The 24909-nt window shown below is 59.5% G+C and overlaps 1 protein-coding gene across 4 annotated transcripts in view; it reads left to right on the forward strand.

The window, feature by feature from the left end:
• The first annotated feature begins 2789 nt into the window (after positions 1 to 2789).
• The window catches only part of MPP2 (membrane palmitoylated protein 2), a 44804-nt gene continuing 22684 nt past the window's right edge, over positions 2790 to 24909 (forward strand). Inside the window, exons 1-3 of one of the 4 annotated variants that reach the window (XM_043536924.1) lie at positions 2790 to 2914; positions 9420 to 9527; positions 22860 to 22978. In XM_043536924.1, the coding sequence (XP_043392859.1) occupies positions 9497 to 9527; positions 22860 to 22978 (150 nt within the window). In that variant the 5' untranslated portion in view covers positions 2790 to 2914; positions 9420 to 9496. Of the gene's footprint in view, positions 2915 to 9419; positions 9528 to 14892; positions 15165 to 22859; positions 22979 to 24909 lie in introns of those variants that run through there. The other 3 variants (XM_037887108.2, XM_043536922.1, XM_037887107.2) reach the window with 3 other exon arrangements.

Below are 24909 nucleotides of genomic sequence, written 5' to 3' on the forward strand. Positions count from 1 at the left end.
GGGCAGAGAGGTCAGAGGGCGTAAGGGATTCAAACCCCACCCCCTTAAACTTATGATTTGTATCCCCAGGCCTGGACCAAGTGCTGGACTCACACGCCCCAAAACCATGGTCCTCTAGCCCAGTGATTCTCAACCAGGGGCACGCGTACCCCTGGGGGTACACAGAGGTCTTCCAGGGGGTGCATCAACGCATCTAGATATTTGCCTAGTTTTACAACAAGCTACAGAAAAAGCACGAGCGAAGCCAGTACAAACTAATATTTAATCCAGACAATGACGTGTTTATACAATAGTTTTATTCCAATGGATTAATTTTGATCATTGTATGGTAAACACAAGACAGGGAGCAATTTTCCAGTACTGGTGGGGCCGTGACACTTTTGTATTTTTATGTCTGATTTTGTAAACAAGAAGTTTTTAAGTGAGGTGAAACTTGGGGTACGCAAGACCAATCAGCCTCCTGCAAGGGGTACGGCAGTCTGGAAAGACATTAGAAGTTTTTAAGGTCAGGCTTGACAAAGCCCTGGCTGGGATGATTTAGTTGGGGATTGGTCCTGCTCTGAGCAGGGGGTTGGACTAGATGACCTCCTGAGGTCCCTTCCAACTCTGATATTCTATGATTCTATGATTTACACAAGGAGCGTGGGGGGACCCCCTGCCCCGCATGAATCAGGAGACCTGGCGGCTCTGCAGGGTCCTGGATACAGCTTGGCACCGTCCTCCGAGAGCTGCTCTGGGGGTCCTGGGACATAAGTGGGGGAGGATCAGGGGAGAGGGGAGAAGCAGGTGTCGGAGCAAAGCTGGGAGGAGACAGGTTGGGTGCAGGGGAAGTATCGATCTCTAACCCAGGCTAAAGCCGTGGGGCTCTCGGCTGGAGTGTCCTGGGGCTGTGACTGTTAACAGAGGTGGCTCTTTACCCTGGATAATGGAGGCTTCTGCTTTTAGCTCCAAACCCCTCCAGCTCAGCCCGCAGAGAGGGACTCGGCCCAGGATGCCCTTACAAAGGGCAGCAGGCTTGGAGGACAGGACAGACGGGAGGGATAGGGTTGGGGGGAGACCACGGGGCAGGAGATGTGGACGTGGGGTCACAGCATCTCTAGGCTGCGGCGCCGACTGGGTCTCTTGGATCCTAACTGAGTCTTTTTGGTCATTGCAGGGCATGATCCTGAGCGGAAGCCGCCTTGGGGTGAACAGGAAAAGGCCTAGGGATGGAAAAACCCAGCCCCGGTGCTGATCCCTCTGTGATTCTCCTCTCTTCCTCCTTCCTGAGCCCCCCGGGGCCGCCTGCTTCAGAAGCAACCAACACTGTGCCACCTTCTCTCTTTGTCCCTCGGTTCCTGGGTAGACTAATGTGAATAATGATCAGAACAATAAATCTGGGTGGAAGACGCATTTGGCTTGCTGCTCTTTGATCTGGAGCGAGGGGAGCGCAGACACCCAGTCGTATGGGTGGTGGTGGTGGGGGGCAGCACGGCTGTGGGGTGTCAGGGGCTGGGACATCTTGATGGCTGGGGCGGGGGTGTGCGTGTCTGTGCGTGTGTGTTTGTGCATTCACAGCAGGGTGTCGCAGGGGGCCCGCTGAGGTTCCAGTCACCAGGGATAGGGATTGCTCTTTACCCCGGGGGGAGGGAGCATGAAGCCAGCATCCGCTTGGCAGGGGTGAAGGGCCAGGGGGCAAGAGGGGTATCACTGAGGCCCAGGGCAGCTGTATGAGAGGGGGATGAATGGGCTGGTGAATGGTCCCACAGCAGGGTGACCCCCTCCATGGAAGCATGCGCCCGTACTTCCCTGGGGTAGGAGGGAATCCCCTCACGCTCAGGGCCTGGAAGGTCTGGCCCCATTGCATTGGCACACGGAGCCTGGTGTGTGTGTGGGGAATGGAAGTCAAGCCCTAGAGCCTCTCCCTGTGTGGAAGTACCTTCCCTGGCCTTTGTCTGGACCCACAACCCCACGCCTCCCCCCAGCGCCCGCCGAGCAGGCTCCTGGTGGCTCCCCCCCATCCTAATACCCAGTGCAGGGGCAGGCAGAGGGGCAAGGAGCAGGGTAGGGTTGATTGTGAGGAACCTCTGGTATCCTCCCTCCCAGGCCAGTCCTGGGGCCCATGCCTGTCCGTGTAAACTGTGGGGGAGGGAGGCAGACAGCCTCATTGAGATCTCAAAGCGCTTTGTGGGCAGGAATGATCAGCGCTTCCCTGCCAATTCTGGGGGGGGGGGGGAACGAGCCGATCCCCTCCCACCCCCCTCTCCTCCGTTGACTCCTTCGCAGTCCTATTTCCCCATTCCCCCGTCCCTCAATGGACCCTCTGCTCTCCTATCCTCCCATTCACGCCCCCGCTTCCCATTAACTCATCCAGCCGCACCCCCTTCATTCTGCCCCCACCGCCCCTCAGGGCCCAATCCCACAGCCTTAGCACGGCCTTGGCTCCGTCCTCTGCCCTGTCCCCTAAAAAATGACCCTGGTGCTCTTTCAAGTGGTCTTTTGGAAACACAACCCCCCTCCCCCTTGCACCCTGTTCCCCCCCCAGTTTGCTGGAGATAACTGATGCCCCAGCAGCCTCTGCCTGGCTCAGGTCAGGTCTGCAAGGGTGGGGCAACCAGCTTAGTCACACACCTGCCTGCAGAGGCAGGTTGCGGGCCCCCTTGGGAGATCTGAGACGTAGCCTGGGGCGCCCCCAGGGGTCCCTGGAGCCCCGGTTGAAACCCACTGGGTTGCAACGGACCAGCCAACAGCCCGGCCCCCGGCTCGGTGGTGGGACCCGGCCAGCCCCTTCCAGCGGCGTTGCTGCTTTAAGAGCCCCAGCGGCAGCGCGGAGGCTGGCAAGCGAGTGGCCGCAGCGGGAGCGGAGCGACCCCAGCGCCGCCCCGCCGCGCATCCGAGCCAGACCGGGGGCCTTGGAGCAGCGCCGCTGGGGCAGGTAAGAGCCCCCCCCGCGCCTTTGCCAGCTGCTGGGGGGTCGCAGCGGCTAAACTGACACCCCCCCCCCCCGCGGGGCTGCTGCTGGGGGACCCCTTTGATGTGTCAGGTTCACCCACCTGGGCTGGTCAGTTTCCAACCTGCCCCCCCCCCCCCATTTCCACACCTGGATCCCTGCCAGGAGAAATGCCTCCTTACTTTGCCAGCCGGGCCCTGGGGGAGTTTCAGTAGGTGCCCGGCGAGCTGTGTCTCTGACCATCTTCCTCGCCTCCCCCCGGGGCAGCCGGCTCCCCTTGCCCCCTCCCCAGCCCCCCGTCCCCAGATCCCCTTGGCTTCTCCCCCCTTCTGGCCAGGGCTTAATTTGTAATGAAAGAGGTGCAGAGGGGGGGCTCAAGTAATTTTTTTTACATTCATAACTGATGCAGCAGGCCCCGAGTGGCCCCCGGGGCTTGGCCCTGCCCGGCCCCGAGTGGCCCCGGGGCTCTGACCTGCCCGGCCCCGAGTGGCCCCGGGGCTCTGACCCGCCCTGCACCGAGTGGCCCCAGGGCTCGGCCCTGCCAGGCCCTGAGTGGCCCCGGGGCTCTGAACTGCCCGGCACCGAGTGGCCCCAGGGCTCGGCCCTGCCAGGCCCAGAAGTGCCGGGGCTATGAACTGCCTGGCCCCGAGTGGCCCCGGGGCTCGGCCCTGCCTGGCCCCGAGTGGCCCCGGGGCTCTGACCTGCCCGGCACCGAGTGGCCCCAGGGCTCGGCCCTGCCAGGCCCAGAAGTGCCGGGGCTATGAACTGCCAAGCCCAGAGGTGCCAGGGCTCAGCCCCTGGCACAAATTAAGCCCTGCCTCTGGCTTTGTGTGGGCTGCAGAATTCCTACTATTGAGGGAACCGTCTCTTTGGTTTGCTGGCACGGATTTTTTTTTGCGTGGGGTGGAGTGGGGTGGGGGAATGGATTTTATTTTCTCCGCTGGTGGGTTTCGCTTCCCCAGCTGTGTCCCTCCCCGGTTAAAAATGCGAAATTTTGGCTTCCGGCTGCGTGTCACTTTGGGCATGTCAAAAAGCAACACGTTGTTACATAAGAATGAAAGTAGCTGCTTTCTGAATGGGCTCGGGGGGGGGGGCGGGGGGGGGAAGGCTGCCTTCCTAGCTCTTGGTTTGTGTCCCCCCTTCCTCCCAAGCTGAGGGGTGTGTGTCGGTGGGTTTCACATCCTGATCCAATTGTGAAGCTTGAAGTCTTGGCTGCCAGGCTATGGTGCCGGAGATTCCGAATGAAAGAGCAAATTACCTAGGCCGTGTAAAGATTGGGCGGGGACGGGGTTACGATGAGCTCACTGCCAGTCGCTTCCCCTGTACGCCGTGACGTGTTTACACACAGACCCACGCTGCCTCTCACCACCACTCCAGTCTTTGGGCCCTGCTGGCGCTGAAGAATGGCTGGATTCAGCCAAGCTGCCCATCTGGGCAGGGGTTCAGTCCGCGGCTTTGTTCCCCTCGCTGTACGTCTGCCCCGCAGAACAGCTCTGTGTCGCTCGCAAGCTGGTACTTTCCAAGCGGGTCCCAAGAAGACATTCCCTCGCTCAGCCTGTCTCGCTCATATCCCGGGACCACGGCGCTGACTCTCCCGTCAGAAACGTCTGCCCCCGTCCTGTGGTTAGAGGCAAGGCTGTGGGGTGGCGGAGAGGCAGCGCGAAAGAAATGAAACGCAGTGAGAGACGGGCCGGAAACCCGCCAGGCCTGATTCCCTGCTGCCCGTGCTGTCCTTTACCCCCATGCAAAGAATGGCACGGAGCACCGTGCAGCCAGTGCAAATTAGCGACAGACAATAGAAACAATCAGTGATTCATTAGAAACGGAGAATGGTGTGTCCTGGCTCCCCGTACCCTGTTCTAACCACTAGGCCGCACACCTTCCTGGATCTGGGAATGGGACCTAGGATGGAACCCTGACTTCCATGCTCACTGGTGGAGCCAGAAAACACTGGATCTCCTCTACCCCCAGTCTGTTGCGGACTCTACGCCCACTGAGCTGTCCTTAGTGGATTCTCTGACTTGTCGGCTGCGTGTTCTCCCCTTCGTAGGATATCACAGGGTTGAAAGGGACCTCGGGAGGTCATCTTGTCCAACCCCCTGCTCAAAATAGAACCTATCCCCAATTTTTGCCCCAGATCCCTAAATGGCCCCCTCAAGGATTGAATTCATAACCCTGGATTTAGCAGGCCAGTGCTCAAACCGCTGAGCTATCCCTCCCCTTAGTACACTCTCCTTGTCGTGACACCTGGCTGGGACGGATCCTGCACTGTGAGGTCATGTCAGCGTCCCCCCTGGAGCAATTAACGCGCGCCTGCTGCACCCCGGGAATGCGGATGGTTTTCTGATGTGGCTGCAGCCGGATTCACACACCAGTGCTCTAAGCTGGGACTCCCACTCTGAGCCTCGAAGGAAGCACAGCAGAATCCAGGCACCGGGGACCCAGGGCCAGGTGTCGCACTAGGTGTGCTCCAGGATCTGCTCACCAGGGCCTAGTACCAGGATTCCCACGCCCAACCGCAGTGCGGTGCTCGTGGCAGGGCTCATTCCCAGCCACAGCCGCCAGGGGGCAGGCGGCACATCCCAGGGCGGTAGGATGAGGCTACATGGATCCAACCCTACCCCGGTGCTGTCATGCCAGGCTTCGTGCTCCCAGCCTCTGGGCTCAGCCAGATCCAGGAGCTGTCACAGCTACTCGTGCCCCCATGACGAAGATCTGCGGTCCCGGTCTTGGGCTCATCCTTCTTCCATCAAGCTGCCGCCCCGGAGCCGTCGCTGGAAGCAGATAGCTGCCCTGTTTGCTTGGGCGGGCCTCGCTCATTCCCTGGCTTGGAGTGTGCAACACCCTCCATGAAACGAACTCCGATTCCATCCTTCTCGTGGAGATTCCCTCTGCCTGTCACTCGGGGTTCTCCAGGCTGCGCCCCCCAGTGCCAGGGATGGAGCAGAGTGGGACAGGTCTAAGCTCACTTCAGCTACGGCCGAGAGAGATGCTCACCTGGGCAGCTGCCTGATGGCTGCTCTATCCCCGACCAACCATCTCCAGCAGTGAATGGCTCATGCGGACCACTTGGTATGCTCTTCAGGCTCTTCTGGGAGCATCCCCCATCTGCCACTCATGCTGCCTTCTGAGTCCAGAGCACCCCTGGATAAGTATCCCTCCCTGTGGGATGAAGTGGCTGCACTGACCAGGAGATTCTGGGTCTGTAGCAAGGCCAAAGGATGTGGTGGGGGGATGTTTTATTATTTATTTTGATTTCTAACTGTTCAGTTTGCCTGAATGTGGAACTGCTCCATGTGCTCTGACATCAAGGGTATGTTTAGTCTGCGGAAGAGAAGAATGAGGGGGGATTTGATAGCTGCTTTCAACTACCTGAAAGGGGGTTCCAAAGAGGATGGATCTAGAGTGTTCTCGGTGGTAGCTGATGACAGAACAAGGAGTAATGGTCTCAAGTTGCAGTGGGGGAGGTTTAGGTTGGATATTAGGAAAAACTTTTTCACTAGGAGGGTGGTGAAGCACTGGAATGGGTTACCTAGGGAGGTGGTGGAATCTCCTTCCTTAGAGGTTTTTAAGGTCAGGCTTGACAAAGCCCTTGGCTGGGATGATTTAGCTGGGGATTGGTTCTGCTTTGAGCAGGGGGTTGGACTCGATGACCTCCTGATGTCCCTTCCTACCCTGATGTTCTATGAATCTATGACAGTGATAAGGTTTCTATTTGTCCCTGCCTCCTGGCTTTCTTTGTTAGGGCCTGCTGGGTCCAGCAGAGGAGTTGGCTGGTGTGATGAGACATGGGTTTGTGCAATGCTGGACTGGCACGAGCCTGCACCTGGGCAGAGTCCAGATCGGCTCGGGCACAGAACCACCGGCACAGCATGGCATTCAGGCTGAAACTGGTATCTGCCCCATTCACTCTCCTGAGCTTCCCCCCCCCCCGCCCTGCCCCCAGACCAGTGTGCATGTGGCTTCTTGCCAGGGAACATTCCAAAGGCACCTGCCCAGGTGGGTGGGGCGGGAGAGAGAGTTAACCCTTAAAGCACAGAGCAGGGAAGGTGTCCTAGCCTGGAGGGCCGAATTCCTCCCCGTCCCTTGGCCTGAAATGTGACGTGTTTGTTGCTTTGCCCCAAAAGAGTGAAACCGATGCTCTGGCAGCTGCTAAGCTGAGACCGGGCGTGTTCATTTCACAGGGAGCCGGCTGGATTCCCAAGATGTGGGGGGGAGGGATGGGGTGGGCTGCGGGCGGGGAAGAGGCCTGGAGTTTGACAGCAAGAGTGGAGCAAAGAGGCTGGCTGGGGATGTGTGCATGCGAGAACGAGGAGCTCATCCCGGCTCTGTGGAGAGGTTGTTTCAGCTATGGGGGCCTTTCAAAGCTGGGGGAGGAGGGCTTGGAGGAGAAGCTGGTCTGGATGTCGCCTCCTGGCATGTCGCTGAATCAGGGAGGAATTTGACGCTGAGTCTCTGCCCTGAGGAGTTCACAGCCAGTACGTGGGCAGGAGGGTGCGGAGACCTGCGGCCCCCGGAGGCCAGCTCCCAGCACGCGGGGGCTACGAAGCCGGGCAAAGCAGCCTTTTCGCAATCTCCCCCCGCGGCATGGGGCTGTTGGATGGGCCTGCATTGCCCCTGGGTGGAAGGGAAGCAGGCTGACCGGTTCCCAGGGTGCTCAGGTGGATCTGGATCACCTGCAGCAGCAGCAGCCCCGGGGGCCTCTCCAGATGACGCAAGGGACGGCTGCAGCCCTGGTGGCCTGGCAGGTGCAGAGGTGGCTGGGTGATGTCCTGCAGCCCACACGGCTTCAGGAGCAGCAACACTTAGCCCGACAGGGACTGGCCCTGTCCTGGACTGGGAGAAGGGCCCATGGACCCTCCCCTCCCCTCCCCTTCCCTGCCCTCCCGCACCAGCTCGGATCCCTAGCCAGCTCCCTGGCAGCATCTCCAAAGGTGACAGCCAGCTGTAACCTTGAGGGGTGGGCTGCAGGGGGGGGGGGGGGAAGTGCTCCAGTGTTGCTATGGCAACCAGGGAATTAGCATCTCCTCCGTGTGCTGGCGGCTTGTCCGTGGCCGTGTTTCCTCTGAGCAGCCCAGTCCTGAGAGGACGCAGGCCTGGGCCCGCTCCCGGCTCCCGGGGCTGCTGCGTGCTCAGCCGCCCCCTTCTTCGGCTGCTGGCTCCGGGCCGGGATTCGGAGCTGTGAGAGGCAGAGAGAACCATGGGGTCTGGCTGCGTCCGGCCGCCTGGACGGGTACGCCCCCTTTGCAGGTGTCATAGGCAGGTCCTGGCTCTCCCCTGCCACAAGGGGCGCTAGACGGGCGAGGCCTCATAGAGGGCAGCCTCCTGTTGCTCTGGGGTCCTGAGCCCACTTGGCTTTTTTTTTTAAACCCCCTTGAGTTCACCGGCCCCTGGAGGCTGGAGCTGCCGTGGACGGGTGGGAGCATGGGGTGACGGGTGGCTTTTCAGGGCATGGGCTCCCTCCGGCACTGAAAGGGTGAATGCCATTCCCGGAGCAATCCCCTCCCGGGCAGGATTTTAGGGAAACAATGGCAGACAAGGCTCCTGTTGTCTCCCAGCAGGGGGCGCTGGGGAGGGGGGGATGGAGCCGGAGTGCTGGCTGTGCGAGAGGGGGGGTCCCAGGTATTCCAGCCCCTTCCAGCAGGGGGCGCTGTGGGGGATGGAGCAGGAGTGCTGGCTGTCGGGGAGGGGGGTTCCCAGGTATTCCAGTCCCAGACCCTCCCAGCAGGGGGTGCTGTGGGGGACGGAGCAGGAGCACTGGCTGTCGGGAAGGGGGTTCCCAGGTACTCCAGTCCTAGAACCTCCCAGCAGGGGGCACTGGGGGGGGGGGATGGAGCCGGAGTGCTGGCTGTCGGGGAGGGGGGTTCCCAGGTATTCCAGCCCCTTCCAGCAGGGGGCGCTGTGGGGGACGGAGCAGGAGTGCTGGCTGTCGGGAAGGGGGTTCCCAGGTACTCCAGTCCCGGACCCCCCCAGCAGGGGGTGCTGTGGGGGACGGAGCAGGAGCGCTGGTCGTGGGGGAAGGGGCAGCTCCCCGCTGCTCCTGCCTCAGCCTCACCCTGCAAACATCCCTCCTTCGTGCACAGGGTGCCCGGTTAATTCAGCGTCTCCTCGGCTCCTGCGCGTGGAGATGATGCTCCAGTGACCCCCGGTGGGAAAGGGCGGAGAGTGGCTCTGAAGGCGGGCGGCTGGTCACTATGTGCTGTTTCTCCTTATCCCTCTCCCTCCCTCCCCACTGGCAGCCGGGTGGCATTACTCACTGGGTTCTGTTGTGCCAGGCCTCCGGACGGGACTTGTATGCCCACAGCCGGGGTAGCTGAGTGAGGGAGTTGTTAGACGGACGGTCCTGGGGCTGTAGGCTTCCCCCATGTAGCTCCTTTCTTCTGTGTCCTGTGTCCCACCCTTGCCAGTCCTGCGTCTGCTCCCGCTAGCCCCCTGCCTCTTCCCCCTCCCCCTTAGAGGGACTGGCTTTCACCCTTTCCTCTCTCCGCAGATCCCTGTGTGTGCCCGTTTAGAGAAGCGCTCGCCACCTGACGCCCCAGCTCTGCCCGAACTGCGCCAGCTGCCGAGATGCCCGTGGCTGCTACCAACTCCGACCTGGGTAAGTCACGCCCTCTCCGGGCTGGAATTGTAAAACATCACCTGGGCCCTGCGTTCCTTTATGGGCACAGGGCACCCTCGGGCTGTGCCCCTGAACTCCCATGGGGCTTAGGCAGCTCCCCACCGAACGCCCGGCATAGGTGGACACTGGAGATTGGCCCAAGTTTGGACTCAGATAAGAGGGCCCCACAACAAGATCTTGGGTGTGAGGGTTGGCCCAGAGGGGGCAGGTTGACCGACTCCGTCTCTACAGATCTGGGAGCTGGGAGAGGAGACTGTCCCGTAACAGAACGTCAGTTCCCTCTCCACACTGGGGCTCCCGCCTCTGCACCTCCATGTCCCTCGGATTGTCTAGCTGGACTCTAGAGGTGCCTGCTTCATCTCTCTTGTCAGGAGGATGGTTTATTAGCAGGGTTACGGGAGAGGACTCCAGGAGCTTTCTAAACCCACTGCATGGGGCCGTCCAAGCTCCCGAGAGCTCTGTTTGTTCCTTGCGCTGCCGGAGCAGCTGGCTGCTGGCGGGGAATGGAGGGGACATGTTCCCAAGTCAGAGGAAGGACAGCTCAGTGGTTAGAGCCCTGGCTTGGGACTCAGGATCCCTGGGTTCAATCTCCAGCTCTGCCACAGACTACATGCGTGACCTTGGGCAAGTCACTTAAGGCCAGATTTTTAAAGGTATGTAGGAGCCTAACTCCTATTGAAGCTGCTGGGAGTTAGGTGCCCAAGTACCTTTAAGAATCTGGGCCTGTCTGTTCCTCAGTTCCCCCATGTGTAACGGGCCTAGGAGGATAAATACCCTAAAGACGGTGAGGCACTCAGAGGCCGCAGGAATGGGGGTTATAGGCGTGTGTGAAATGAACGACCTGACTTCTGTGCCGGGAGCTGTGTTTTTGGGTCTGCAAAGCTCGGCCATTCGAACAGAGGCGCCAGGATTATTCTGGCTTTGGGGTGCGGGGGGCGTGCAGGGCACCAGGCTGCGCTGAACACTCACCCCCCTGTGAGGTGATGGGGGTCAGCTTCATTGTAGGGGACGAGTGGCTGGGAGCCAGATCTCCTGCTGTCTCCCCGCCTGACCCCCGCTGCCTCCCCTGGAAGGGGTAGGGACGATGCCGCGGTCAGGGGCTGGCACTGCAGGTTTTGGCTGAGGCGAGACGAAGGCTGGATCTGTCGGTGCCCTGGCTTCTCTGCCATCAGGACAGCTGGCTGCGGCTGCAGAGGTCGCTTCCCTTCCACCTGCATGCTGGGATCCTGGCACTGACCGCCGGCACTGCCGGCTCGCGGGTGTCTATGGAAACCCAGCGGCAGAAATGAAAGAGGCTGCCCGGAGAGTCTGGGCTGTGCAGCATCTCCCCCCCGGCCCCGCTGGAGTGTGTTACCCCCCCCAGGCTGCGGGGGACGGACAGAATGGGGCCTGAAGGAGGGGGGAATGAGATCGGGAGGGGGCAATGGGAGAGGAGCAGTGCAGGGAGAATGGGGGGTGTGTGCACCATGGGATGGGGAGAAGGGCTTTGGGGGAGTGAGGAGGGTTCAGGGCGGGGGGGGATTTGGAGGGAGGGTGTGTGTGTGTGTGTGTGTACGCACAGCTTCTGCTCCCTACCTCCCCGCCTCTAACCCTCTTACATTTAATTAAACCTCTTCTCTTTCGCTGGTGATTACATTGTAGGCCAGGCAGGAATCCAGGTGCTGTGCTTTAATCCGGTTAATGGCACACCCGGGCCGTGGGGCTTGGCGTGACCCCCAAGGCCGGAGGAGGGCGCTGGGAGCGTGTGCGCGTGGCTTGGGGAACAGGCGGGCACACCTGTGGGGGCGTGTGCCCGTGCAGCTGAGCGTGGGGGCGAGCGCACGGCTGTGCACCAGAGCGTGGGCACGTGCATGCCCGTGCACCTGAGCATGGGTGGAGCATTTGAACGGGAGACCTCTCAGGAGCAGCCCAGACACTGCAGGGAATGGGGTAGGGGGCCCAGTAGGGGGCGCTCTGCCCTCAGAGCCAGTGCTGACACGCCCCCCCCCCACCCCTCGTGCATGGGGCTGCTCCATCTAAAACCTAAATCTGAGCTTCTGGGCACGTGTGTTCCTCAAGGGTCCTGTGTTTCCTTTGCGAAACTTGGGGTATTAACTTGGCATCTAGGCTGTTTCCTGAGGCGGGAGACTCCATTCTGCCCCCTGTGGTTTCAGCTGGAGGCAGGGCGCTGCAGGGAGCTGCTAATCCATCGCTGTGTTGCACCCCAGCACTGGCCGCATCTCGGGGGGGGGGGGGGGTTGTATCGCACCCGGGGGCCTCCCTTGGGGGGAAACAGCTTGAGAAATACAGAGCAGGTTGAGCGGGGTCTTGGGGCCTTTGTGTGAAATGAGGCAGGACAGCCTGTGGGTCAGGCATGGCTCTGGGGTTTTGGGGAGCCTTCCTCTGCCACAGACTCCCTACGTGAGTCACTTGGTCTCTCTGTGCCTCTGTTCCCCACCCTGTAATAGGCTGAGCAGAGTGGGATCAGATATAGGGGGTGGGACGGGGTCTGGGTGGGGTGGGATGCGGGTCTGGCAGGGGGTGGGACGGGGTCTGGGTGGGGTGGGAAGGGGGTTGGGGTCAGAGTGGGATCAGATATAGGGGGTAGGACGGGGTCTGGGTGGGGTGGGAAGGGGGTTTGGGTCAGAGTGGGATCAGATATAGGGGGATGGGGTCTGGGTGGGGTGGGATGCGGGTCTGGCAGGGGGTGGGACGGGGTCTGGGTGGGGTGGGAAGGGGGTTGGGGTCAGCGTGGGATCAGATATAGGGGGTGGGACGGGGTTTGGGTGGGGTGGGAAGGGGGTTGGGGTCAGAGTGGGATCAGATATAGGGGGTGGGACGGGGTCTGGGTGGGGTGGGATGAGGGTCCGGCGGGGGGTGGGATGGGGTCTGGGTGGGGTGGGAAGGGGTGAGGCAGGGAGGTGGGACGGGGTCTGGGTGGGGTGGGAAGGGGGTTGGGGTCAGAGTGGGATCAGATATAGGGGGTGGGATGGGGTCTGGGTGGGGTGGGAAGGGGGTTGGGGTCAGAGTGGGATCAGATATAGGGGGTGGGACGGGGTCTGGGTGGGGTGGGAAGGGGGTTTGGGTCAGAGTGGGATCAGATATAGGGGGTGGGACGGGGTCTGGGTGGGGTGGGAAGGGGGTTGGGGTCAGAGTGGGATCAGATATAGGGGGTGGGATGGGGTCTGGGTGGGGTGGGAAGGGGGTTGGGGTCAGAGTGGGATCAGATATAGGGGGTGGGACGGGGTCTGGGTGGGGTGGGAAGGGGGTTGGGGTCAGAGTGGGATCAGATATAGGGGGTGGGACGGGGTCTGGGTGGGGTGGGAAGGGGGTTGGGGTGGAGGGGGTGGGGTTAGAGTGGCATGTGGGGTGGGGGAGTTGATGGTCAGGCAAGGGGGTGGGATGGGGTCGGGGTGGGTGGGAAGGGGGGCGGGGTGGGGGGCAGCGAGGGGGGCGCAGGTGATTTGGGGTGGGAGGGGCTCGAGCTGGGGTGGGTCGACCTGTCCCTTTAAATTTGTATCCGTCCTGGCTTAACGTCCTTGGATGTAATCCCTTCCTGCTGCCATGGCAACGAGGGTATAATCGACCCAGGGCCAATGCCGCCCGCCTTAAAGGGGTTAAGGCACCGAGGCCCCTGCCCCTGGGGAGGGACTCGGGACGGGGCCTCTCCCACCTGCCGGGTGCCTGGTGCATCATCCGCTTCCCCCCCGCCCCCGTGGTCCTGCTCATCCCCCGCCGCCCTTACGCCCCTGCTGGCAGGAAGGGGTTAATAATTCAGGGTGGGGCACAAGGCTGACCCCCTGCCGCACTGAGAAGGGGGCAAAGGCAGGGAAGGGGCAGGGGGAGTGGCCACAGCCCTGGGGAGCAGAGCCCTGCGGGCAGGCTGAGCTGGGCGGGTCTGGGGCTGAGCCTGGCGTGGGAGCCATGTGGGGCGGGGTGGGTGTGTGTGTTGGGTGGGGGTCTGTGTGTGTGTTTTGTGTAGCTGTGGTTGTCAGTATGATCAGTTGTGTGTGTGTGTGTGCTGGGTGGGGCTCTTGTGTGTGTATATTTGTGTGCCGTGTGAAGCTGTGGGGGCCAGTGTGATCATGTGTGTGTGTTGCATGGGGCTCTGTGTGTGTTTTGTGTAGCTGTGTGTTTGTGCACCATATGAAGCTGCGGGGGCCACTGTGATCGTGTGTGTGTTGCATGGGGCTCTGTGTGTGTTTGTGCACCGTGTGAAGATTGTGCGTGTGTTGGGTGGGGCTGTGTGCTTGTGTGTGACTGTGGGTGCTGTGTTTGGTGGGTGAGAAGCTGTGGGTGTCAGTTTGATCAGTTGAGTGTGTGTGTATGTTGCGTAGGGCTGTGGCCTGTGTGTGTGTGTGTGCGTACGTACAGGGAGCGGGGAGGATCCTATGTGGTCGACCTTTCCAAAGGTTCAATGCTCCCAGGTGCCCTCCTTAACCCCTTCCCTGCTGCACTTTCCATGGGATGCAGCCGCCAGCCCCGGGACCCTGAGCCTCATTCTCCGTTGCCTTGAGTAGTCGTTTGTCCGAGTGGAGAAAGGGGGCAGTCGTTCCCATTGGGGATGTGAATGACTGCAGGGGGCATGGGGCGTTGGAGAGCCGGACCCGCTGTGTCTCTGTGGGCCAGCCCGTTCCTGTGCACTGCTGGGGGGAAAGCACCTCGTACCTCAGCTCTCTTGGTTACTGTGTGTGTGTGTGTGGGGGGGTGTTCACTGAAAATTCCCAAGCCTGGCTACAGAATAATGATACCAACATTCAGCGCTGGCATTGGGCTTCTCCTCCCTAGAGCTCAGAGGGGTGCTTGTTGTTAGTCCCCATTTTATACATGGGGAAACTGAGGCGCAGGGCGAGGCAGTGACTTGCCCAAAACCTCAGTGGCAAAGACAGGAATAGAACCCAGGAGTCCTGATTCCCAGTCTCCCTGCTGGAACCAGTGGGAGGTAACTGGCAGTAGAACCTAGGTGCCTTGATTCCTAGTCCCCTTCTGTAACTACTAGGCCACGCTCCCAAGGGCGCAGAACAGGGAGGGCTCCTGGACTCTGTACTCTGCTCTGTCCATTAGGTAACACGCGGCGCTGAGAATAGAACCCAGGAGTCCGGTTCCCAGACCTATACTAAGTCCACTAGGATGGCACCTGCCCCAGGCTCCAGTTCCTGGTGCCGATCCACTTACTGGCGGGCTTTGCATTGGCCGGCTGGCCCCTCCAGGCACCGGGGCTGGTGGGGTCACAACTCCCCGCTAGGCAGCTGCTCTCGCCCACCTTTGCCATCTGGTGCCAGCACTTCCTGTGCCAATCACGCTGCCTGCAGCCAAGCTGTCTGATTGGCTGGCATTTTTGGGAGATGCCTGGTCTTCTCTCCAGCCAGTGGCTTCTGCCTCCTCCGCCCTTCCCCACGTGGCGAAAGCGTCGGGCTCGGCCCCATCCATCGCCTGGGCGGGCGAGCTGTCAGGGCAGTGGGATCTGGAGACGGTCGCCGTGGCAGCCAGCTCGGGTACCCGCGTCTCTGAGCAGCAGTGCGGAAGCCTGTTTCTGAGCATCCCTGACCGCAGCCATGAGCAGCAGCCCCGCCAGTGGCGTCTCCTTGGAGGGGATCTCGCTGGATTCCTCCGAGGAGTCCGAGCTCCGCAGGGAAGGTAGGGATTCTCCGCCCCAGCAGATGCATGGCCGGGGGGGAGGCTGCTTCTGGCATCATGAGGGGGATTGGCTCCCTCCCTCCCCCCCGCCTTCCCTGCTGCCTCCAGGGCTGTGGTCCAAGCTGAGCTGCGACGTGAGATGTCAGAGATGCTCAGGCGGGAGAGGAGAGCTGAAAACAGGAGGCCAGGGATGGTACAACTGAGCTGGCTAATCCCCCAACAAAGGAAGGAAAAGGGACACCAAGATGGGTTGGGGGGCAGAGGCCGTGCTTGAGCCAACTCTGCCCCCAGGGGAACCACTGACCCCCTCCCCCATTTCCCCACTGCTCCTTTCCCCTAGGGGTGCAAATCTAGGTTCTGCTCACCAGGAATGGGCACTGGGCGGGTGAGATGCTGCAGGCTGGGATCTTTGCCCAGATGGCAGCGCTGCCTGGAATTTGGGGGGCAGAAAGGGGGTGGATCTCTGGGGGGGTTGGTCCCCATCATCATGCTTTTCCCATCCCTTCCAAAGAGATGAATGGCTGGGGGGATATTCCCTCCCCCTGCTACGCAATAGCTTGTCTCTGGGGGTGTGGGACACATCAGTTCAGCTCCCTCCTACCTCTCTATTGGCACTTTAAGGCACTGTTGCTAACTGGGGTGTGGGGGCTGGGACCACGGTTTTGGGGTCTCCCTGTGCCCTTGGCTCACCCCAGGGTCTGTACTGGGGACGGGGTTCAGTATATATAGTGCAAGAGCTGGGTGCCAGCAGGGGCCCTTTGCCTTGCTGACCAGGGCATCACTCGCTCTGTGGGTGGCTCTGCACACACTAGGGTGCCCCCATTGACTCGAGTAGGGTATCACTGTGGGCAGGAGTTGGTCTGTAGTTATTAATACGGGCATTTGGGGGAAGGAAAATTGGATCCACCTCTCTTATCTCCACTGAAATGCACTGGACTAAAGGGGCTTCTCTGGGGGGCAGGCTGGAGGTGAATGGGATGGGGGTCGCCAGCATGCGTGCACCTACCCATTCTCCCTTGATTTCCCTTGAGTTGATTTCCCTTGAGTTTAGACAGTGGCTTATGAACGGGCAGATGCAGTGCTGGGAGCAGCTGCCTTGGGGGGTCCCTGAGGTGGTGACGGGGAGGGGGGGTTGGCGTCCCCGAATGGAGAATGGTACCTACAACAGCCTCATAGAGGAGGGTGCCATGGGTTGTTTCTCTCCTTGGCCTTTCACCTCTGGGGCGCTGGGCTTGGAATTAACCAAGGATCCATGCATCAAGGTGTCTGTGCTGAAAGCCCGGGTGGTCTTGACGCCCACCGCACTGGTGGACACAAGGGGCTCTCTTTCTTTCAGGGACAGCGGTGGAATAGTAGGAGGTGCTGCAGATCATCATCAAGGTACCTGAGGTCCATAGATGGCTCAGGTCTGAGGGGCGTCAGCAGAGCTGGGCGTGGGGCTCAATACTGGACAAGCAGGGGGCTGTGGGTTGGGACTGGGGGACGTTGGCAGAGCTGTGTGTGTTGAGGAGCCTACGACGGCAATGCAGAGTACATAAGAACGGTCACACTAGGTAGGACGGTCAAGCCCCATATCCAGGGTCTGACAGTGGCCGAAGCCAGATGCTTCAGTGGGAGTGAACCGAACAGGGCAATTTCAAGAAATCCATCCCGTCTATCAATCCCAGCTCCTGGCAGTGGGAGATTTAGGGATACCCAGAGCATGGGTTGTGTCCTGGACCATCTTGGCTAATAGTCATTGATGGATCTATCCTCCATGAACTCATCTAATTTGTTTTCTTAACACAGTTATACTTTTGGCCTTCACAACATCCCCTGGCAATGAGTTCCGCAGGTTGACTGTTCGTTGTGTGAAGAAATACTTCCTTATGTTTGTTTTAAACCTTCTGCGTATTCATTTAATCAGGTGACCCCAAGTTCTTGTGGTACGTGAAGGGGTAAATAACATATCCTTATTCACTTTCTCCTCGCCATTCATGATTTTATAGATCTACCTTAGTCGTCTCTTTTCTAAGATAAACAGCCCTGGTCTTTTTAATTGCTCCTCATATGGAAGCTGTTCCATACCCCTAATCGTTTTCATTGCCCTTCTCTGCACTTTTTCCAGTTCCAATATATCTTTTTTGAGACGGGGCAAGCAGAACGCCATGCAGTATTCAGGGTGTGGGTCTACCATGGATATATACAGTGGCATTATGACATTTTCTCTTTTATTATCTGTCCCTTTCCTAATGGTTCCTAACAATGTGTTGGCTTTTTTTGACTGCCCCTGCACCCTGAGCAGGTGTTTTCAGAGAACTATCCATGGTGACACCAAGAGCTCTTTCTGGAGTGGTAACAGCTAATTTAGACCCCCTCCTTTTGTATGGATAGTTAGGATTACGTTTCCCAGTGCGCATTATTTTGCAGTGATCACCATTGAATTTCATCTGCCATTTTGTTGCCCAGTCACCCAGTTCAGTGAGATCTCTTTGTAACTCTTCGCAGTCTGCTTTGGACTCGGCTATCTTGAGTCATTTGGTGTCGTGTGCAAAGTTTGCCATCTCACTGCTCACCCCCTTTCCCAGATTGTTTATGAATGGGGTGAGCAGCACTGGTCCCCGTGCAGATCCTTGGGGAATGCCGCTATTTACCCCTTTCCATGGTGAAAACTGACCATTTATTGCTACTCTTGGTTTCCTGTCTTTGGACCAGGTACTGATCCGTCGGGGGACCTTCCCCCTTACCCCAGGAGTGCGTCCTTTGCTTAAGAGCCTTTGGTGAGAGCCCTTGGTCTGGTCTACACCAGGGGTTCTCAACCGTTTCCTTTCTGAGGCTCTCCCCCCACCCCACATGCTAAAAAATTCCACAGCTTAGGGGGTAGCAAGCAGGGCAATTGCTCGGGCTTTGGCGTTTTGCCCTGGGTCCCAGTTAGTCTAACACCAGCCCTGCTCTCTGGCTTATTTTGGCGGCCCCCCTGAAACCTGGTCGCGGCCCCGCAGGGGCCCTGGACCCCCAGTTGAGAACGGCTGGTCTACACTATGGAATTAGATCGACCCAAGGCAGGTCCTGTGGAAAATGTCAACACTTAAATTTCACGCCTGTGGACGTAACTGCCTCGCTACGCCGACTTAATAACTCCACCTCCCCGGGTGGTGTAGAGTGCAGGTCACTGCAGTGTCAGTGTGGACGCTGCGGTATGATATTTTCCCTTTCATTATCTATCCCGTTCCCAATTGCGTTGGCTTTTGGGACTGCCGCTGCACAGGGTAGATGCTGGGTTGCTTACGGCGGGACTGTTCCTGGCTTTCAGGAGCCCGCCCCACACTGCCCCACGTGGACAGTACAATCGAAGCCAGCGCTCCTGGTGAGGAGGCGCGTGGCCGACACGAGGAGCACCGTGTGGATTCGCACGAGCCATGTCATTGGTGCGATGCCGGCCCGCGGGCGTAAATTCGGTCAGCTGCGTTTTGTCGTGTAGACAGGGCCCTGGAGGACTGTGGGCCCCAGGCCAGAGATGCAGTGGGGACGGACTGCTGGGAGGATGTGACCCCTTAGTCGGCGCGCGACCGCTGCTGATTAGAGGTGCTGCTCGTTTCGGAACGGCCTCTGGGTTCATGGGCCTAGTTAACCCTTCAATGGCAGGATTGTCAAAACTCCCTTGTGCTGAGCTGGGGGGGTCTCGCTGCTCAGCCTGTGTTGATTGAAACGTTGCTGCTCTTCCCTTGTGTGGCAGGCCAGCTCCAGAGAGTTCGGCACAGGGGCACCCGTTTGCCCACGCCCGTGCCCACATTTCTGCCCGGGCTCCATAGGACACGTGTTGTCTCACACTTGCACTTATCACCCACGTACACACGTGGAGACAGAGCTAGTGCACGTCTCGACGCTCACACTCCGGCCTGTAGGTTCAGACACTTGCCCGCAGATACCCGGGCGCTTGTTTGGCACATCCCTGCCCAGACTCAACCACGTTTGCACGTCCAGTGACAAGTGTGCACTCACATGCCTACCTCCCCCCATTGGCACCTGGAGACCCTAGTCATGCTCCAGCACCCCATTGTGCTAGGGGCTGTACAAACCCAGAACAAAGTCACTACCTGCTCCAAGGCACTTGGTGCATGCGTGTGGGTTCGCACATGTGCTGACTCACAGATCTGTACTGTCCGTCCCTAACACTGCGTGTGTTCTCCCACCCCATTGGCATGCACACAGATGTATTTATGCCTCCCCCTGCCTCCAAAAACATTATTTTTATTCAGGTTACCATAGCGACTGAGATGGGTGGGCCCAGCGGGGTGATGTGCAAACACCTTGTCCCTCCCCCAAAGAGCTTACAGTGTAAAGGGACAAAGGGGAAACTGAGGCACAGCAAGGGACCGTGACTTGCCCAAGCTTGCCCAGCAACAGAGCTGGGAATAGAAGGCAGGTTTCCTGAATCCTCGTCCAGTGCTGCCTCTGTTCACAGCCGTCTGTCTGCCCCCAGAGTTGGGTTGGGAATGGCACCTTGCCGTGATGAATACAACCATCCACAGAGGGAATATTCATGGGATGCTCTGTGTGTCCCGCCCCGTCCCCATGCAAATCGTCCCCTTATCCCCACTCCCTATCTTCGCTATGGCCCTTGGCTGCAGGTTCGGCTGCTGGTGCCCTCTCTCCTTTTCCTGCACGCCCTGTCTCCTGGGCACGGGCCCAGCTTGCCACAGCCAGCAGCTCCATTCCCCTAGCCCCGGCGGGGTCTGTAAAGAGGAGCCGGCTTGTGCTACCGCCCTGATTCGGCCACCCCCTCCGGCCCCGCAGCAGGAGCCCAGGAGCAGGGTCTGATCCGCTGAGCGTCACCCCCCCTGGAACGTGGGCAGCACGGAGCAGTAAACAGCCTCCAGCCTGGCTGCTCCCCCGCCCCCAACCACGCGCGGCTGCTGCATTCAGTGGCCTGGAGCCAAATCTCTTATTAATGAGCTCGGTGGATAGGGCATTCGGGGACAGACGCTCGTCGCTCGCTGCCTCGGTGGCTTGTTTGTGGTTTGGGCACATGTGTTTTGGGGGGGATCCACCCCCCCCCCGATTTGTTCCTGAGCAGTCGAGGTGCATTGGGAGGCGTTTTCCAGTGAGCCGGCTGGTCCCAGCTGGGGTCCTACCAGTGCCCCCCCCCAACTCCTCAGGGATCCCCAAATCCAGGGTTTCTCCCATAACACCCCCCCCCCCCCGACTCCAACCCCCGAGGAGGATCCAGCTGAACCCTGGATTCCCCACCTCACCCCATAAAGGGATCTGCCAAATCTGGGCTTTCTCCTAGGAACACGCCCTACCCCTAATGAGATCCCCCCGAATCCAGGATTGCCCCTCACCCCACCTGCTCACTTGTACTCCTCCTAGGTTCTGTCCAAGCCCCATATTTCCTTTCCCGACAACCTCCTGGGTCCCAGATTCCCCCCCACCCCCGCCCTTCACAGAAAGTAGCTATAAATATTCCAATGTGTTTAATATTTAACTCCCCGGCTCCTCAAAGGAGATCGTTGCTGTGGATTCCAGGTGGATTGTTGGGGCTGCACCTTCACCAGCGGGGCTATTGCCTGGGGCAGGGAGCTCACCACGGGAGGGTGGGTGATGTGTGCTTGGAGTCGAGGGTGAGTCCTGCCCTGATCCATCAGGGGCAATGCAGGTTCCTACGTTACCCTGGCATCAAAGCTCCTCCCAGTCTTCAGTATATTTACCCTCATCACATCATAGAATATCAGAGTTGGAAGGGACCTCAGGAGGTCATCTAGTCCAACCCCTGCTCAAAGCAGGATCAGTCCTCAATTTTTGCCCCAGATCCCTAAATGGCCCCCTCAAGGATTGAACTCACAACCCTGGGTTTAGCAGGCCAATGCTCAAACCACTGAGACATCCCTGTGAGCCAGGGCGGTGCTGTGATCCCCGGGTTACAGATGGAGAACCGAGGCGCAGAGAGACTGAGGGGATGTTTACGAGGTAATTAGACACTGGGGTTGGCTCGTGCCAGCCGACTTGGGCTCGCCGGGGCCAGGGTAAGGGGCTGTTTGATTGCGGCTTGGAGATGTTCGGGATCCGAGGCTCTAGGATCCTGGGAGGGTCTCGGAGCTCGGGCTGCAGTCTGAACCTGAACGCCTACCCCGCAATCAAACAGTACCTTAGCCCGCGCCCTGCAAGCCTGAGTCGGCTGGCATGGGCCAGCGGCGGGTGAATAATTGCAGTGTAGACACACCCTAGGTGACCTTCCCAAGGTCACGCAGGGTGTTTGTGTCAGAGCGTGTGCCCAAGCCAGCACCTTAACCATTGGGCCATCCTTCCGCTCACTTTGCTCCCCCAACAGTGGAGATGGGCCTCACTCGAACCCCCCCCAGATCTGAACGATGGGGTCCAGTCCAAACTGTGCAGCCGGGACCCACCTCCTTTCTGCTCCAATCTGAGACCAACTCTCCTTCCCTCCCTGCCCCTTTAAGAGCCCCGGATCCAATGCCCATACCCTTAAAGGGACAGGATCCTGGGGGTGGCGACATCTGTTCCGAGATTGGGGTCACTTCTCAGCAACCCGGGAGCGAGCCGGACACGTGGGACAGGGCAGGAGGCCGGCGGAGTTGCAGATGGCACAGCTCGCCCTCCCCACCCGGATTCTCCACCCTTGCCCATTTCTACAGCCACACCTGCCTCCTGCCCTCCTGGGTGGTGCTGGGAAATTCTCGGGTTGTTTCTTTCTTTAAGGAGAAAATGCACCTTTCCCTGCCGGCGCCTGTTACCATTTGGGGTGGGGGAGGGAGAGTGGGGGGTCTCGTGGCTGACTGGGTGCTGAGCCATCTGCCTGCAGAGAGGGGGCAGGGCAGGGGGCCGTGGTGATGAAGTGGCTAATTGCCAGACGCAAATTGGCCCCGTTTGAAGGGGTTAGGAAGTGGCCTTTCTCCCAGGGGTCCCAATGCAGGACGGCCTGACTCTGACCGATCTCGGGGTCATGCTGATTGCCAGATTCGGGGCCAGGAAGGAATTTACCCCCCTTGGGCAGATTGGGCTGGGACCTTGGAGTTTTTTGCCTTCAGCTTGGGGAGGCAGTCGCTGGCTCGGTTCATCTGCACGTCTCTCACCTGGTCAATTCCTTGCCATTGCAGGGGGCTCGGGCTCTGGTGGCCCCTTAGGCTCTCCCGTTCTCGGCCTGGGGTCCACAACAGTTTACTCTGCTGCGGGCTGGCTTAAGTGGAGCTAACGCCATTGGGTTCAGGGGGTCTATCTGGGCGACAGGCGATGGCTTGTTCCTTACAGGAGGTCAGACAAGATGAGCTAATGGTCCTTTCTGGCCTGAAACTACACACTCCTTTTTGGCCCGAGGGTGTCTCAGAAGGACAGGGACCCGGGGAGGGGGGGGTTGTTAGGAGCCAGGGAGGGGGGCTGTCACTGAGACCTCCCCATCCCCTGTCCGTTTGCCAGCGCCCCGAGCAGCTCATTCTGGGCAGCGGCGTGGCTGATTCTTCTCTCAAGGCGGTCGCAGCTTGGGACGGAGTGTGCCAGGCTGCGGGTGGTTGAATCCTGCTGGTAGGGTCTGGGTCAACTCTGTGCCCCAGCAGAGGCAGTGCGGGGCCTTGACGTCCGCCCCGTGTGGCTCTTTCTTTTTCTTCTCCTCCTCCCTCCGTCTCTGCCCCGCTTCCTTGCGCTGGGATTCCCTCGCTTTCACCCTGCCCTCTTCTTCTGCACCCCTATTTCTTCCCCCAGCCATGCAGCAGGTGCTGGACAACCTGAGCGACCTGCCCAACTCCACCGGGGCGGCCGACCTGGATCTCATCTTCCTCCGAGGCATCATGGAGAGTCCAATAGTAAGATCTTTGGCTAAGGTACAGTCGCCTGGGGTGGCCGGGGAAGGGGCAGCAGCTGTGTTTGAATCTGCTTTTCCCGATCGAGTGCAACGTCCCCTGTCCCCGTCTTCCTGCCGCAGGCGCCTTTGTGCGGCGGTTCTGTTGCACAGTCGTCCCTGGCTCTCCCTTGTGTTTCCATTTCCATGGGCGGGCTGGGGTAGCTGCTACCAGGCCAGGCTCTTCTGGGTGTGGCTGGGAGCCGCTGATGTCTGGCCTGGCCCCAGCTTTAGCCCCCTGCACTGGTATAGAGGGTCACCACCTCCTGTGACCTTGGACTGCAGCTGGCCTCCCCCAGGCCGCCCCTTGGCCAATCGCATCCCGCTGCAAAGTGCACAGGTCTGGAGCTGGGGGTCATGCGCGTGGATGGGTGTGCAACGCCTGTGCGAGCGTGTGGAGTGTCAGCGGCTGAGTTGATCGAGGGGGGGTGACGCATGTGTAACGGGGAGGAGGTGGGTGTGAGATTCTGGGAGTAGGGGTGTGTGTGTGTGTGGATGAAGCTGTTTGGGGGGGGTTGTGGGTATGCGTGTGTGGAGTTTGTAGGTGACACGGGTCTGTGGATGCTTGTGCGTGCGTGTGATTTTGAATGTCACTGGCTGATTGTTTGGGTGCTTTTCCGAAGGGTCTGACTGCATAGTGGGGTTGTATGAATGTGTGGGACACAGGTTGTGCTTTCCAGGTTGTCTGCGTGTGCTCCAATGAGCTCGTGTGTGTGTGTGTGTGTGTGCAAATTGGTTACACTTTGGAGCATGCTGGTTACACTGGTGGGTGGCGATGCACTCGTGCCTGTCTGTCTGCCGGCTCCAGCCTGTGTGTTTGTGCACGCACCCGTGTGCTGGCTCCAGTGTGTGGGTGTGAGTCTGTGTGTGACAATGTTATTTTTAGTACCCTTCTGTACATTGCTCCTCTGGGTGCCCAGGCAGCGACCTCCCACCCTGCCAGCCCCCGTCACTGGCACCGACAGAGGGGGAGAGGAGAGGCACCAATTCAAGCAGGCTGGAGATGGGCTAGCTTGCTGGGCTGCTCCCGGGCTTGGCTGTCGGGGTCCCTCTGGGGGCTGGGTGACGAGCGTGGGAGGGGGCTGGCGGTGAAGTGCCAGAGGCACAGACCCACGGGGCTGGAGGCGCTCAGGAGAGGGAGATTTCTGCTCCCCAACTCTTCTCTCATCACTACTCTGCCAGGCCGACCCCCTGCCTCTCTCGGAGGGCTAGTGGCTGGAGGACGTGTGTCTGCCTGCCTGGATGCTGGATGCTGGCTCCTGTGTCTGTGTGTGCTACCGTGTGTGTGTGCATACCAGCGCTCTGTGTGTGTGTGTGCGCCGATGTGTGCATACCAGCCTTGTGTGCATATGAGCACTCTGTGTGTGTGTGTGCGCGCGTACCAGCACTGTGTGTGTGTCTGTGTGCGCGCCGATGTGTGCATACCAGCACTGTGTGTGTGTGTGCAAACCAGCCGTGTGTGCATACGAGCACTGTGTGTGTGTGTGTGTGTGCATACAGCTGTGTGTGCATACAAGCACTCTTTATGTGTGTGTTTGTGTGTGCATACAAGCACTCTGTGTGTGTTTGTGTGTGCATACAAGCACTCTGTATGTGTGTGTGTGTGCATACCAGCTGTGTGTGCATACCAGCACTCTGTGTGTGTGTGTGTGCATACCAGCACTGTGTGTGTGTGTGTGCATACCAGCCGTGTGTGCATACGAGCACTGTGTGTGTGTGTGCGTGTGCATACCAGCCGTGTGGGCATACGAGCACTGTGTCTGTGTGTGTGTGTGCATACCAGCCGTGTGTGCATACGAGCACTGTGTGTGTGTGTGCGTGCATACCAGCACTGTGTGCATATCAGCCGTGTGTGTGTGTGTATGTGTGTGTGTGTGTGCACACCAGCACTATAGGGCAAGCAAGGAATACGGG

This window comes from Chelonia mydas, chromosome 27, assembly GCF_015237465.2.
Source record: "Chelonia mydas isolate rCheMyd1 chromosome 27, rCheMyd1.pri.v2, whole genome shotgun sequence".
In the NCBI taxonomy this organism is placed as follows: Eukaryota; Metazoa; Chordata; order Testudines; family Cheloniidae; genus Chelonia; species Chelonia mydas.